This window comes from Camelus dromedarius, chromosome 27 (genome assembly GCF_036321535.1).
Source record: "Camelus dromedarius isolate mCamDro1 chromosome 27, mCamDro1.pat, whole genome shotgun sequence".
In the NCBI taxonomy this organism is placed as follows: Eukaryota; Metazoa; Chordata; class Mammalia; order Artiodactyla; family Camelidae; genus Camelus; species Camelus dromedarius.
The window spans coordinates 24,994,852-25,009,152 of NC_087462.1; the positions used below are offsets into that span (position 1 = coordinate 24,994,852).

General features: G+C 49.8%; 1 protein-coding gene across 2 annotated transcripts in view; it reads left to right on the forward strand.

Moving 5' to 3' along the window:
- MAML1 (mastermind like transcriptional coactivator 1) overlaps positions 1 to 9,256 on the forward strand; it is a 41,270-nt gene extending 32,014 nt beyond the window's left edge. Inside the window, exons 3-5 of one of the 2 annotated variants that reach the window (XM_031438027.2) lie at positions 1,351 to 1,590; positions 3,784 to 3,880; positions 5,749 to 9,256. In XM_031438027.2, coding sequence (XP_031293887.2) covers positions 1,351 to 1,590; positions 3,784 to 3,880; positions 5,749 to 6,728 — 1,317 coding nt within the window. In that variant the 3' untranslated portion in view covers positions 6,729 to 9,256. The other variant, XM_064480169.1, reaches the window with a different exon arrangement.
- Positions 9,257 to 14,301: the final 5,045 nt, after the last annotated feature.

Here is a 14,301-nt window from a genome sequence, read left to right on the forward strand (position 1 = left end):
AAATTGACATGCTCAGACAGTAGTGAGGGTGTGTAAATGGACAGAATGCGTTTGGAGAGTAAACTGACAATTTTTCATAAGCCATAAAAATGTTTATAAGCATAAACACATTATATCCCTGCAAGAAGTAATTTGAAGAAAGAAAGCTATGTGCACGATAGTCATTGCATGATTATTTCTAATAGCTGAAAGCTGGAAGCAGTGTGGTCACCTCCCAGCCAGAGAATGCACGTGTGAATGTTCACACTTGCACCTGCTTCAGCCACCGAGCTGCTGCACAGCCACCAAGAGCAAGCCAGCGTGGGGAGCGTACGGCCCAGGGGTAGAGCGCATGCCTAGCGTGCACAAGGTCCTGGGTTCAGTCCCCAGTACTTCCATTAAAAGATAAATAAAACCTAATTACCTCCCGACCAGAAGGAAGAAACATTAAAAAAAAAAAAAAAGAAAAAAGCAACCCAGGAAAGAGCGCGTGGTGGTGACTGCCGTTTCAGCGGCACTGGCACCTCACAGGGCACTCGTGAGTCTTCACCTCAAGATCAGTCTGCTCTAAGATTAGAACCTTGTAAGGACTAAATATACAGATGCATAAGGATTGGAAAGGAGCTCAAAAATTTGAATTTGCATAAATGGTAGCTACTCTTTGCCTTTTTCCTGTCTTGAGTTAAAATTTCCCCTTTTCTTTTAAATGTAGGTAGTGATATTGGGATAATACTGTGCTAACCTTTAACATGACTCTTACTTTAGGCCCAGGTAATGATAGCGAATATCCTATAAAGTTCTCACTGATACTCAGTATTTTTTGAGCATAAATGTTTGACAAAGGCCAGGAACCTCTTCCCAGGAGAATGCTGTCCACAGGTGGACAAACCATACAATTTCAGGTGGTTCAGGGACAGCCTTTCCATCAGGGACCTAAGGTTTGCACACTCAGAATGCAGCGTCTCCGTCAACCAGGGCCCCTCAGGACATTCCTCCCTTAGGGGCTCGTTTGCACCATGCATTCCAGCAAGGGGGCATTTCTGAGCTGCAGCTGCCAGTGGAAGCATGGGATGTAGATGCACGAGCTTAAATGTAAAAGCACACCTTTGCCCCTGGTGAACTGTAAGAAACAAAGTGAAGACGCAGCTGGTAACTGTCCACTGCTGTGCCTGGATACTCGGGTGCTAGTGCCTTCAGTCCCCGGCCTCACAGTGGAGGGTGGTTGCCGTGGAGTCACCTGCAGGGAAGCAGAGGCTTCAGGAGAAGGCCTTGAGCCGGGCTTCTGCCGGCCAGAGCTCATCCGCCGTGGTCAGGGCTCACGGACTTAAGCGTGTCCCACCTGACTTGAGACCCCCTTCTCTCCGTTGACAGGAGCAGAACCCTCCCAGCGTCCCTGTTCCAACTCAGGCCACAAGCGTGGGGACCCAGCCACCTGCCGTGTCTGTGGCCAGCACTCACAGCAGCACCCCGTATCTCAGCAACCAGCAGCAGGCAGCTGTCATGAAGCAGCATCAGTTGCTGTTGGACCAGCAGAAGCAGAGGGAGCAGCAGCAGAAGCATTTGCAGCAGCAGCAGTTCTTGCAAAGGCAGCAGCACCTTCTGGCAGAACAGGTAAAAAAAAAAAGGTGGATGAAAACCCCGCAGCCCCTTCCCACGCTTGCCTGCCTCCCAAGCCGCTGCGGTGGCTGCAGGCTCCGCTTGTGCGTATGTGGGTTTGTGAGCGTGTGCATGTCCGGTGTTAGACTACTTTGCCCTTTTAAGCCACTTGCCAGGAGTGTGGCATTCATTCCTCACACAGGGTAGCCTGTGTGAGAGCAGCTTTATGTCACTTAGTGGGGATTAATGGAGACCAAATCTGTGGCTAAAACTGTATGTGTTTGGAACATTTTTCCATGTTCCTTGTCGGCAGCTACTGAAGCACTGAACTCACAGTCTGCCAGTTTGCACAGGACCCAGCCTGGTTGTAAATGTAGAGCTTGCTAAGCCAGGACATGAAGCAGGGAAATGGAGACATTTTTGAGGTCCGGGGGTTCTAGAATCAGGACTGACAAGCCCCCTCCCAGGCCTATAGTTCCCCTGCTTGGTCACCAAGTAAGCATGCAGGTACCAACTTTACAGCAGTTCTCAGGATTTAGAACTATATCCTTAAGACATAAGAGCAGACCTAGCTACCCAGAGGGTAAAGTTGATTGAAATGACTTTACAGCCCACATTACTGCCACAGTTCTGCCATTTTTTAAATAACAGCTTTATTGGGGTATAGTTCACATGACACACAATTCACCCATTTAAAGTGTACAGTTCACATGGCTTTTAGTTTATTCACAGTTGACAGCCATCACCATAGTCAATTTTAGAACATTTCATCACCTAAAAAGAACCCTATACCCATTAAAAGTTACTCCTCTGTCTCCCTAAGCCTAGGCAACCACTAATCTACTTTTTGTCTCTATCGATTTGCCTGTTCTGGACATTTCATATAAATGCATTTAAGGTTCAAGCATGCTGTAGCATGTACCAGTACTGCATTCCTTTTTATGGCTAAGTAATATTCTGTTGTATGAATATTATTTATCTGTTCATCTATTCATAGACATTTGGGTTGTTTCCCCTTTTCCTGGACACAGGTTTTCAGTTCTCCTGAGTGTATACCTAGGGATGGAATTGCTGGGTCGAATGGTAACTCTTCAGTTTTATCTTTTGAGGAACGGCCAGGCTGTTTTCCAAAGCAGTTGCACCATTTTTCATTCCCACAGTAGTGTGTGAGGGGCCATTTTCTCCACATCCTCACCACACTTATCTGTCTTTTTGATTCTAGCCATCCTAGTAGGTGTGAAATGGCACCTCACTGTGGCTCTGATCTGCATTTCCCTGGTCTGCCCTCTACTTTTTAAAACTGATACACCACCTTTTTTTTTTTTTTTAAATCATTGCTCCTTAGATCCACCCCATCCTTCTGTTCCATACTGTTTATTAAGAATCCCCCAGAAAACAGTATGGAGATTCCTCAAAAGACTAGGAATAGACTTACCGTATGACCCAGTAATCCTGCTTCTGGGCATATATTCAGACGGAACCCTCCTTCAGAAAGACACCTACACCCCAGTGTTCATAGCAGCACTGTTTACAATAGCCAAGAAATGGAAACAGCCTAAATGTCCATCAACAGATGACTGAATAAAGAAGCAGTGGTATATTTATACAATGGAATACTATTCAGCCATAAAAACGATAACATAACACCGTTTGCAGCAACATGGATGTTCCTGGAGAATGTCATTCTAAGTGAAGTAAGCCAGAAAGAGAAAGAAAAATACCATATGAGATCTCTCATATGTGGAATCTTTAAAAAAAAAAAAAAAAGAACATAAATACAAAACAGAAACAGACTCATAAACGTAGAATACAAATTTGTGGTTGCCAAGGCGGAGAGGGGAGGGATAGACTGGGAGTTCAAAATTTGTCGATACTGAGAGGCACATGCAGAATAGATAAAGATTATACTGTATAGCACAGGAAATATACAAGATCTTGTGGTAGCTCACAGCGAAAAAAAATGTGACAATGTATGTACATATGTTCATGTATAACTGAAAAATTGTGCTCTACACTGGAATTTGACACAACATTGTAAAATGACTATAACTCAATAAAAAAAGTTTAAAAAAAAAAGAATCCCCGAGATGAGATTATACAAGCATTATTCCACAGGAGTCCTTCTGAGTAACAAACTTGGACAGTTTTAACTCTTTCTGTTTTGTGTGGTTCTTACTGTTTTGTTCTGTTGTTCTTGGCATTTTCTAGGAGAAGCAGCAGTTTCAGCGCCATCTGACTCGCCCGCCACCCCAGTACCAAGACCCAACCCAGAGCACCTTCCCACCACAGGTTGGCCAGTTCACAGGTGAGGAGAATCTGAGGTGATGGAGGAGGGCAGAGGGAGGCAGGCACCGGACAGAGTGGTTCTCCTCCTGCCGAGTTCCTGCTGTCCGCCCAGCTTTATGCTGTAGATACTGAATGGATTTACTTGCTCGTGTAACCTCAGTCTGCACGAGGAGCCTAGCTTTCTGGCTACCCTACAGGTCAGGGCAGGTTCATAGAGGCAGACCACTTCAGCTGAGTGCCATGGCTGTGTCCCTGGCTGTACAATGTTTTGAAGCAAAATCATTTCCAGATGGAGGATATCTTTTCCTTTTTCTTTTTTTTTTTCTTTTTTTGCAGGGAGAGGTAATTAGGTTTATTTGTTTGTTTTCGACTGAGGTGCTGGATATTGCACCCAGGACCTCATGCACGCTAAGCACGTGCTCTGCCGCTTGGGCCAGACCCTCCCCCACGATGGGGGATATCTTATCAACAGGAAATGGCTTCTGCAATTCTTAAGAAAGTCCTCTGCTTCTGCTGTTATATGTTTCTTTGAAAAATGACCCTCTCCAATTTTACAGATAAAGAGAGACTTAATGCACTTGTGTGTCTTTTTGCTTTTTTTCCTTTCTTCCTGTTTGCTCATATCAGCGTGGTGGATAGCGGTATCAGCAGCAGACAGCTGGCCAGAAAGGGGCAGGAGGTGTCCTGAGATGTCAGCTGCCACATCTCAGACATGCCAGGGAGCCCGACTGCCTCTGTTCAGGCTGTCGCTCCAGAAACAGATTTCATTTGACATGTGCAGTAAAATGTAGGCCACACCTGTCTTCCTAGTTCTGAGAATATCTTTGAAATCTGTGCTTTTCTTGGTCAGTGATTCTCACTATACCATTAGATTTATTTTATTTCTTTGGGGGGGGCAATTAGGTTTATTTTTATTTATTTATTTTAATGTAAGTACTGGGGATTGAACCCAGGACCTCAGGCATGCTAAGCACGCACTCTACCGCTGAGCCACACCCTCCCCAGTGATTCTCACTATAGAGTGTCCCAGAGAAACTGACTGCAGCCGTGCCTTCCGGAGGAGACAGCTGGAGTTTTGTGTGTGTGCTGACCGGGACCAGGGAGCTGAAGCCTGCAGGCCTCTCGGGAGCCTGGGTCTCGCCAGCCTTCCTGCCTCCGTCCCATCTCGTGTTGTTGTGGGCTGTCAGTGGGAGAGAAGTGGACTCCTTCAGCTCTTCTGTTTTCCTCAACAAAGCTTTTAGTTAGGTTCTAGTGGAGAGAGGGAGAGGAGAAAAAGGTGCTCAGTTACGGCCAGCCCCTGCACAGCCGCTCTCCTACCCACAAGAAAGCTTCTCAGGTGAGTGCTGTCACTGTGCATCCACTGCTGAAGACAGAGTCCCAGGCAGCAAGTTCTCTGAGGACGGGACCGCTCTGTCCCATTCCGTGCTGTCTCCCCAGCACAGCACCCCCCACAGAGCAGGTGCTCGGTAAATGTCTTCTAGACTCTTCCCCAGCCACCACCATGTAGTGCCACATTGCACGGGCCCCTCATCTAAGTGATTTTAACAGTCCCTGCCCGGCAAGGTCTAAAACAGAGTCGCAATCCAGTTCCCCTTTGGCTTTGCGACCCTGTCCCTCACGTGGTGGCTGCAGCTCTTCTGAGTCTGCCCAGAACCGTACCTGCAGCTTATCTCTGGATGCTGTCCCCACACCCTAGCCACACCGCTCGCCTCTCCTGTCTCAGTCTCCTCATTGGTCCAGCCCCCGAGCTCTCCCCGACATGAGATGTATGATGTTCTGATTGTGCCTTCATGTCTCTAGGATAACGGCTGCAGCCTGGGCTCCGGTGTGTCTCTGCAGTGGTGGCCGAGAAGTGCCCACTTGCTGACAGAGTTTTCTGTCTTCCAGGGTCCTCCACTGCCATGCCTGGCATGAGCAGCTTGGGTCCGTCTAACGCCAGCTGCCCTCGAGTGTTCTCTCAGGCCGGGAGTCTGATGCCAATGGGCCCTGCACACACTTCGGTTTCTTCCCTCCCGTCAAACTCAGGCCAGCAGGACCGCGGCATGGCTCAGTTCACTGGCTCCCAGAGCATGCCGCAGAGCAGCCTCTATGGCATGGCTTCTGGTATAACCCAGATAGTGGCCCAGCCTCCGCCACAGGCCACCAACGGACATGCCCACATTCCCCGGCAGACCAGCATGGGCCAGAACACCTCGGTTTCAGCTGCCTATGGGCAGAACTCTCTGGGGAACTCTGGTCTCTCCCAACAGCACAGTAAGGGGCCCCTGAACTCTGGTTTAACTAAGCCGCAGGTCCCAAGGGTGTCGGCGACCATGGGAGGCCAGAATCCCTCATGGCAGCATCAGGGAATGCCAAACCTGAGTGGCCAAACCCCAGGGAACAACACCGTAAGCCCCTTCAGTGCAGCTTCCAGTTTCCACATGCAGCAGGCCCACCTGAAAATGTCCAGCGCACAGTTCTCCCAGGCGATGCCCAGCAGGCCCATGGCCCCCCTGAGCTCGGCAGCTGCAGCAGGGCCCATGCTGCCCCCTGTGAGCGCACAGCAGAGGACCAGTGCCCCTGCCCCAGCACCTCCCCAGGGAGCCCCACCGCAAGGCTTGCCGGGCCTGAGCCCGGCCGGGCCTGAGCTGGGGGCCTTCAGCCAGAGCCCCGCCCCAGCGATGGGCGGGCGGGCAGGGCTGCACTGCGCCCAGGCCTACCCTGTGCGGACCGCAGGCCAGGAGCTGCCCTTTGCCTACAGCGGGCAGCCGGGTGGCAGTGGGCTGGCCGGCATGGCTGGAGACACTGACTTGATCGACTCCCTGCTGAAGAACAGGACTTCGGAGGAGTGGATGAATGATTTGGACGACCTCTTAGGGCCTCAGTAACGGGAGAATTTGTGGTGGTGTCAGTGTTCATACACCCTATATTTTTGCTCTCAGATGCAAGAAGGAGCAACTGCTTTGGACCAAAAGCCCAGGGCCCGGGGAGCTGGGCGGGCGGGTGGAGCTGGAGCCCCAGGGCCAAGGCCGGCCCTCCCAGAGTCAGGGGGGCCCACGGCTCCCTGCCAGCAGCTGTGGGCTATCGGGCTGGCCCCACCCCATCTGCTGGCATCGCTGCCTGGTGTTGGGACAGCAGGACAGGGTTCTGCAGATGGTTTTCTATCCAAATGACCAAAAAACCAACAATGAAACCCCTTGATGTCAGGCTTCTAAAAATCTGTGCCATTGTGTTGACTTAATCCAAGATTTCTCCACTTGCCCCAATGTTGGGGACAAATTTTTGTTGAAACTTTATAGCAGAACTATTCGCAATTTGTAGCGTAGAAAAGATTTTTTAAATTTTTTAAGGTTTTAAAACAGATTAGGATAGGTGATGGTTTAAAGTGATTAAGTGGCATTGGAAACCTAGTGTTTCCTTTTGATTAAGAGCCTTTTTTATTCCTGCTCTTTGTCAGCTTTCAGGGGAAAGGGAGGCTCAGTGGAAAATCATTTCCGTAAGTGCAGGCTGTGACTGCAAGTGCCAAAAAGGAACAAGATGCAGAGCTAGTGACACAGGTGGGTCTTCCCAGCAGCTCCTCCTCCTTCCAGAACGCGGGTTGGCAGTCAGGAGGACCTGGGCGGAAGAAGCTCCCATGTGTGTTGGTGGCCGCCCCCCGGCTGACTGCTAAGATGGAGTCACTGGGTTACTCTGTCCTCTTTTGTTGTAACTTTCCACCTGTTGCCGTGTCTCTGAAAACTGTATAACGTGTTGGGAAGGGGATCATTGTTGAGTTGTGCGCAGATGTCTTGTCTTCACCCCGTCTTCAGTTCACCTGACCTTTCTCTCTGCCTCCCCTTCCTCTCTCCAGCCCAGATGGAAAACCTCGTAAGCACAGATTTACTAGATTGGAGGGGAAAGAGTCATTAAAACTCCTTAGAGGGAACCGTGGCATTGCAAGGAGGAGGGTTTCCCCTCCCCAGAAGGCAAAGGTTTGGGAAAAGGAGAAAAAGGTGGGCCCTGTTTGGCCGAGGGGGCGCAGGCGAGGCCAGAGGAAAGAATTCCACTTTATTTTACTGCTTCTGCCACTCCCTCGTCAAACGACTTGCACTTTTTAAAGAGAATTGCTTTATAACACTAATACATCCTTTCTAAAGATTCAAGTGGATTTCTCTTCAAGGTCTGTGAACGAATGGACTTGACTAAGCTAAGAGTCCACAAAACAGATTATTACCTGTGGGCTGTGTGTGGAGAAGGAAGACAGAGCACTTCGGTATAACGAAAGCTGAATGGCGAGCGCAGGGCGGACCCTTTTACACAGAGTGTTGGAGAGAAGGTAGTACACTGAAAAGGGTGGCTTGACATACAGGGTGGTCTCAGGAGAAACCACAACCCCATTTGTATTTCCTGGGAGTCTCAAAATGGGTAATTCAAGGAGTATCATAAGTAAAGAATTGAGCCAAGGAAAATATTCACACGACCAGCTTGAGTGGCTTTGAGGGGGTGGAGGATCGTACACACATTGGTCATTGTTTTGCGCCAGCAGTGCCTTTCATGGGGGTACTTGGACCCTCAGAGCCTCTTCTCTAATAGCCATTTGCCACCGTGAGCGTGGTGTTCGGGCCATTCCCCTTTAAATGCCCTCCCCACTCTCCCCAGACGCTGAATTTAGCTCTCAAAGAAGGGAATGAATCATTAAGCCAGTGAAGACCCCGCCCTCCGCGTGAGTTCCCCAATCTGAAGGAGAAGAGGGCGACTTCAGCGGATTTTCTACCAAAAATAGTGGGCTGAAGGCTGGTGGCGGGTCCTTGTTCCTCTCCCGGTGCCCCTCTGGCTGCTGCTCACCTCTGTCCCCAGGCGCTCGCACCTCCGCCTCCGCCTTCTGGGGAGGGCTGCCCCTGCCTTAGTCCTGGGGCCGCCAAACGGACAGCAGGCTTCTCACTTGCCACAGTGTCAGAGCAATAAAATGTGATGCTTGGGGTCCCCCCAGGGAGCTGCCCGTGGCTTTATTTATGAATCTGGTTTTTGGGTAGTCAGGGAAGGAGACAACTCCACTTCAGTGCAAATCCCCATCTTCCAGGAGCCATGACTCAAAAGAAAAGGGTGCTCGGACTTTTGTTATACACATTTGCTTTGTGTAAATAAATGTTTACAATTTTATATTAAAGGTGGAATAAGCGTTAGAGCTTCTGACTGTATATTTTTTACTTTTATAGATTCTAAAACAATGATCCTTTATATATGTGTTTTGGGGGAGCTATGATGTTTTATGGCGAACAATTGGTATTGTTAACTTTTTACTGTCATCAAAGTACATGAAAATCCTATTAATACCCTTATTCTTCTACTTCTCTTAACTGGTATACACCAAAAAGAAATCTTTACTTTCCTTGTTTTATCATTTTAAAATAATAAAAGTATTTTGCTAGTATGGAAACTGCCCGTGTATGTCACTTCGCACGGCCGTGCCAGCAGGGTAGGAGGCGGGCCGGCGCACAGCTGCTGTGTTCGGTAGCTGCTTTCCTCTTGTGATGTAGCTACTTTCTTAACACGTATTGGTGGTGGGCACGTTTGGTTTGGTTTCCCTTGAAGTAACTTCTGTGTTTTGATGGTCACTATGAGATTAGCAAGGACATCACCCAGGACCGCTGGCCTCTTGCCTCTCTGGGGCTCGTCCATGTCCTTGTGTCTAACATGAGGGAGTTGGACCCAATAACTCAAGGTTACTCCAGCTCCTCAGCCATTCAGATACTTGACTTAAACGCTTAGGCTCACCCTCGGCACCGTTCTCTAGGTCTTACTTAGTTTTCGTTTTCTATTGTGAGAACATGTGCTCTGGCAGATTCATCCACCCGCTCCTGTCAGTGTCACACTGTGAAGGGGCTTCACCCGCTCCTGTCAGTGTCACACCGGGAGCCTGGAAAGCAAGTCTTCTGGGTGGCCTCTCATCTCCGCCATAGGCTAGAAGTGGGTCAGACCTGGACAAGCGGGAGCTCCCAGGGAGTCCGGGTAAGGAAGCCTGTCATGTGATAGAATAAAACGATTTGATTACTGAAACCCAAGTAGAGCCTGTCTGTAAGGCGGGTAAAGGAAAAACTCAGGACCCAGGAAGCCTTGGCTGAGAGCGCACAGGACGTGCGTGTGTGGGGTGGGGGTGCAGGCGAGGACGGGGGAGGTGGCTCTGCTCGCAGGTCCGGGAGCTGAGCAGCAGCACTCGCCGGCTGCGGCGTGCTGGGGCCGGCCGCACTGCAACCTCTTGTGGGAAGAAATTTTGGAAAAGGTAGCAAGCTCCTTAAAATGTCCATGCCATCTGTCCAACCCAACCATTCCAGTTCTGAGAAGCCACCCTTGAAAATAATCCTGGGCGCAGAGCAGCGGCATGTGCGACTGCGGAAAGCCAGGAGGGCAGAGGCTGCCAGAGGGGCTTGGCTAAGGAAGTGCGGCGCTGCTTGTTTAACCAGATGCAATGCAGTTATTTTAAATATTTACAAAGGTTTTGAACGTAGTAACTTGGAGTACTGGTTTAGTTGGGCTGCTTCTGTTGGGAGCCAATAGAAAAAAATCTGGCTAATAAAACCCCGAGAATTCCCTGCCGCCCGGCCTGTTTTTAAGGCTACCAGGTAACTTCCAGAATCAAAGAAGGTCTTGAACAAGCCAGGCCTCAGGAGTGGCCAGATGGTTCCTATCTCTGCAGCTCCTATGTCTGTCAGTCACCAGCCAGGCCCGTGCAGTGGGGAGGCAGGCGGGGTGGGGGGGACAGCTGACTCGGCTCGTGTTTACGGCACGTGCTGTGGACAGGTGTCGTGTTAGAAGCAGGGAGTGTAGCAGCGGTGTAGGAGAGCCCGGCCCTGCTCCGTGGAGCTTCAGTCTCGTGTGAAGGGGACGTCATAAACGACAGGTGATTCCGGAATGCTAAGTGTCAGGAAGAAGCTGACAAGTGTCAGGATGAGATAGAGGGCACTGGGGCTGCCAAGGGGAGGTAAGGCCTGAGAGACTTCACCTGTGATGGGCAGGACAGGCCCCTCGAAGGAGATGCTTCATGGAGGCCACGTGCTGGCAGGGAGCCAGCTGGAGCTCTGGGGGAGACCAGTTCATGGCCACGTGGGACGGGAGCGGGGGCTCCCCAAAGGAAGGAGGTGCTGTTAAAAGGAGGGAAGGCATGCTGAGAAAGCACAGTCAGCACACGCCCAACATGTGTTCAATGAAAAGCACAAAGGATATATGTTGCATATGGTGCGGGGTGGGTCTTGCCCTCCACCAGGTGCCCTCCATGCCACGGCATGAGCTCCTCAGGGGCCTCTGCCAGCCCAGCCCAAGGAGATGCTCAAGGTAAGATAGGGCCCCCCATTCATCTCTGGGGTGGGACTGCCCCACCATCAGCAGCGGCATTACCGGTTAGTCAGCCTTAAGGCCAGTAAGCCGATCGGGGCATGGAAATGCCAGTGTGGCTGTAAAGCTGTTGAAAGATCCAAAATGGTGGTTACCTATGAGTTTGGTCCAAGGCTGGTGGCTGAAGTCAGCAAAAAGTTCCAGGCCCTCCCAGATAAGCACGAGGAATGGTGGGCGATGTCTTGGAAAGCAATCCACTCTTCTGCACGTGGGACCAGTTTGCCTTACTGGACCTTTCCCCTTTGGTCTTCAAGCTGGTGGTGGTGGTGCACCTGCCACTTTTCAGATGGCTGTGCTCACGTGTCAAGAATAATTGGCTCTGAACGGTTGCTGTAAGCTGGGCTGCAGACTTCAGTGCATGCAGACTATTTCAGGGAAGTTGGAAGAAATAACTTCAGGCCCTCACCCAAAGTGGAGATCAGCGTGGCAAGAACAGAACACATGGAGGCACCTTGATAACAGTGTCCTGGAGTGAAAATGCTCAGAGAGGGGGCCCGTACAAGGAAGAGGAGGTGCTGTCTGCTACAAAAAACAGGACAACAAATACAGCAGCTGCCCCGGGGTGGTTGAGGGGGTTCAAAATTCCCTGTTCTGTCCAGAGTTGCTGGTTTGGAAGATTCCCCACTGCAGGCCGCATGGCTGGTCCTGGTCAGACAAGTGCGCTGCGCATGGGGCTCCATTTGTCTTTGTATCTAGAAAGCAGAACTTTGCAAGGTTATGGAAAGAAAAGCTGGAATTACATATTCTTTTATTATGATTATGATTATGATTGAACTCTAGTTGATTTACAATATTGTGTTAGTTTCTGGTGTATAGCATAGTGGTTCAGTTACATTCATAAACATATTCTTTTTCACATTCTTTCCCATTATGGTTTATTACAGGATATTGAACATAGTTCCCTGGGTGCTACAGCAGGACCTTGTTGTTTATTTTATGTGCAGCAGTTTGTATCTGCTAATCCCAAACTCCTCGTTTGCCCCTCCCCTGCCTCCTTTCCCCGTGGGTCCCCATCGGTCTGTTTTCTGTGAACGCATGTCCTTCATCTGTGGATGCGCGTCCTTCATCCGTGGAGGCGCGTCCTTCATCTGTGGAGGCGAGTCCTTCATCTGTGGATGCGCGTCCTTCATCTGTGGAATCACGTGTCCTTTATCAGTCTTGAAGGACCCCGCTCCACTAGATGCAGCTGAGGCGGGTGGCCTCCTGCCCCCTTAGGTTTGTCACTGCTGGCTCGAGTGCCGTCTCTCATCCAAGGCTCTCGGTTGGCTGGTTGGCTGTACACCTTCTTAAGTACCCGTTTCTGTAATGCAGGGAAAAGCCCAACCACACAGTCATCTTCGGAGCCGAGAGCTACAGACGCAGCCGACCTTCCCTCCTGCTGTGCCATGTTACCCTCGGCGCTGCAGGCCCAAGGGTCGTTCTTGCCTCCAGGCAATGAAAACATCCAAATGTGCATTGTTAGTCACACACCTCACAACGCCATTTCTTCTTGTTGACACTTGCTGTGCAATAGAAGAGGCTTTTCTTAAACTCTGCAGCTGCCTCTCATTCCTTCTGTATCTGACCTACTCTGTTGGCTCCCCTCACCATCCACCCTGCTTTTTAGCCCCACAATGGCTTACAGGAAGACCAGAACAAGAGAGCAGGGCTTGTCTGAGCCCAATCCTGCCCCTACAGATGGGATGTGAGACAAGTCGTCCCTTCAGGACCCAGGGGCTCTTCCTCCCAAATGCTGAGAATGTTGGCTGCTGCCAGCGCACAGCTGAGTGTTTCTGGGAACTGTCTCCAGTGGAAGGGTACTGCCTTGCCTGTGGCTGTGCCCCCTTCCCAGGGGCAGCCCACATCTGGAGCTTGGCCAATTGGGGGGTTCAAAGACCTAGTCCCTTTCCTCAATTTGGGGCCTCTCCAAAGGGCCACCCCAGCTCCACAGTTCCTGTGGGATCATCTGAGGCCTCTGTTGCAACTGCATCTCGGTTCAGCATCCCTCTGGCCAGTCCAGCTGCGCTTGCACACTCATGGGTGGTGTTCCCAGGGGCTGACCCCCACCAAAATCTGCTTCTGGGGAAGCCAGCCTGAGGCAGTTGAAGTGGGTAGTGCTTTCAGAGCCGGCTCAGCACTGGAAGCTTGGAGCTTGCCAGCTGCCCGACAACAAGAGCCCATCACTGCTGACCACAGGGTAGGGAGAGCCGCTGGCACACTGAAGTTAAAAGACTTGCGCCAGAAAGAGAAAGAAAAACACCATGATATCACTCATCTGTGGAATCTAAAAAAAAAAGAAGAACTTATTTACAAAACAGAAACAGACCCACAGACATAGAAACCAAACTTATGGTTACCAGGGGGGAAGAGGGTGGGAAGGGATAAATTGGGAGTGCGAGATTTGCAGATACTGACTGGTATATATAAAATAGATAAACAAGTTCATACTGTACAGCACAGGGAACTATATTCGATATCTTGTAGTAGCTCACTGTAAAAAAGAGTATGAAAAAGAATGTATGTAGGTTCATGTGTGACTGAAGCACTGTGCTGCACACCAGAAACTGACACAACATTGTAAACTGACTATACCTCAATAAAAAAAATTTTTTTAAGTAGAGTAAATAAAAGACTTGCAGCGTGGTGATACCAGGACAGGGTGCTGGAGCAGGGAATGCGATATCCTAGACCTCGGAGAAGTTTAAGGGGAGGAGTGATGATAACTGTGGAGCAGAAGTCAAAGAAATGTTGGCAAGGCTGTGGAGAAGGGACCCCTTGTGCACTGTTGGTGGGAATACAAGAGTGCAGCAGCTGTGGGAAACAGCATGAGTGTCCCCCCCAAAATTCAGTACCACATGATTAAGCAACCCCACTTCTGGGCCTTTATTTATCCAAAGTATTGAAATCAGGAGATATTAGCACTGCCCTGTTTGTTACAGCACTATTTACAATAGCCAAGATGTGGAAACAATCTACATAGTCCATCTACAGATGAATGGATAAAGAAAATTTGGTGTATACATACAATGGCATATTCTTCAGTCTTAAAAAAAAGGAAATTCTTGTATAGCACAGAGAACCATATTCAATATCCTGTAAGTAGCTCATGGTGAA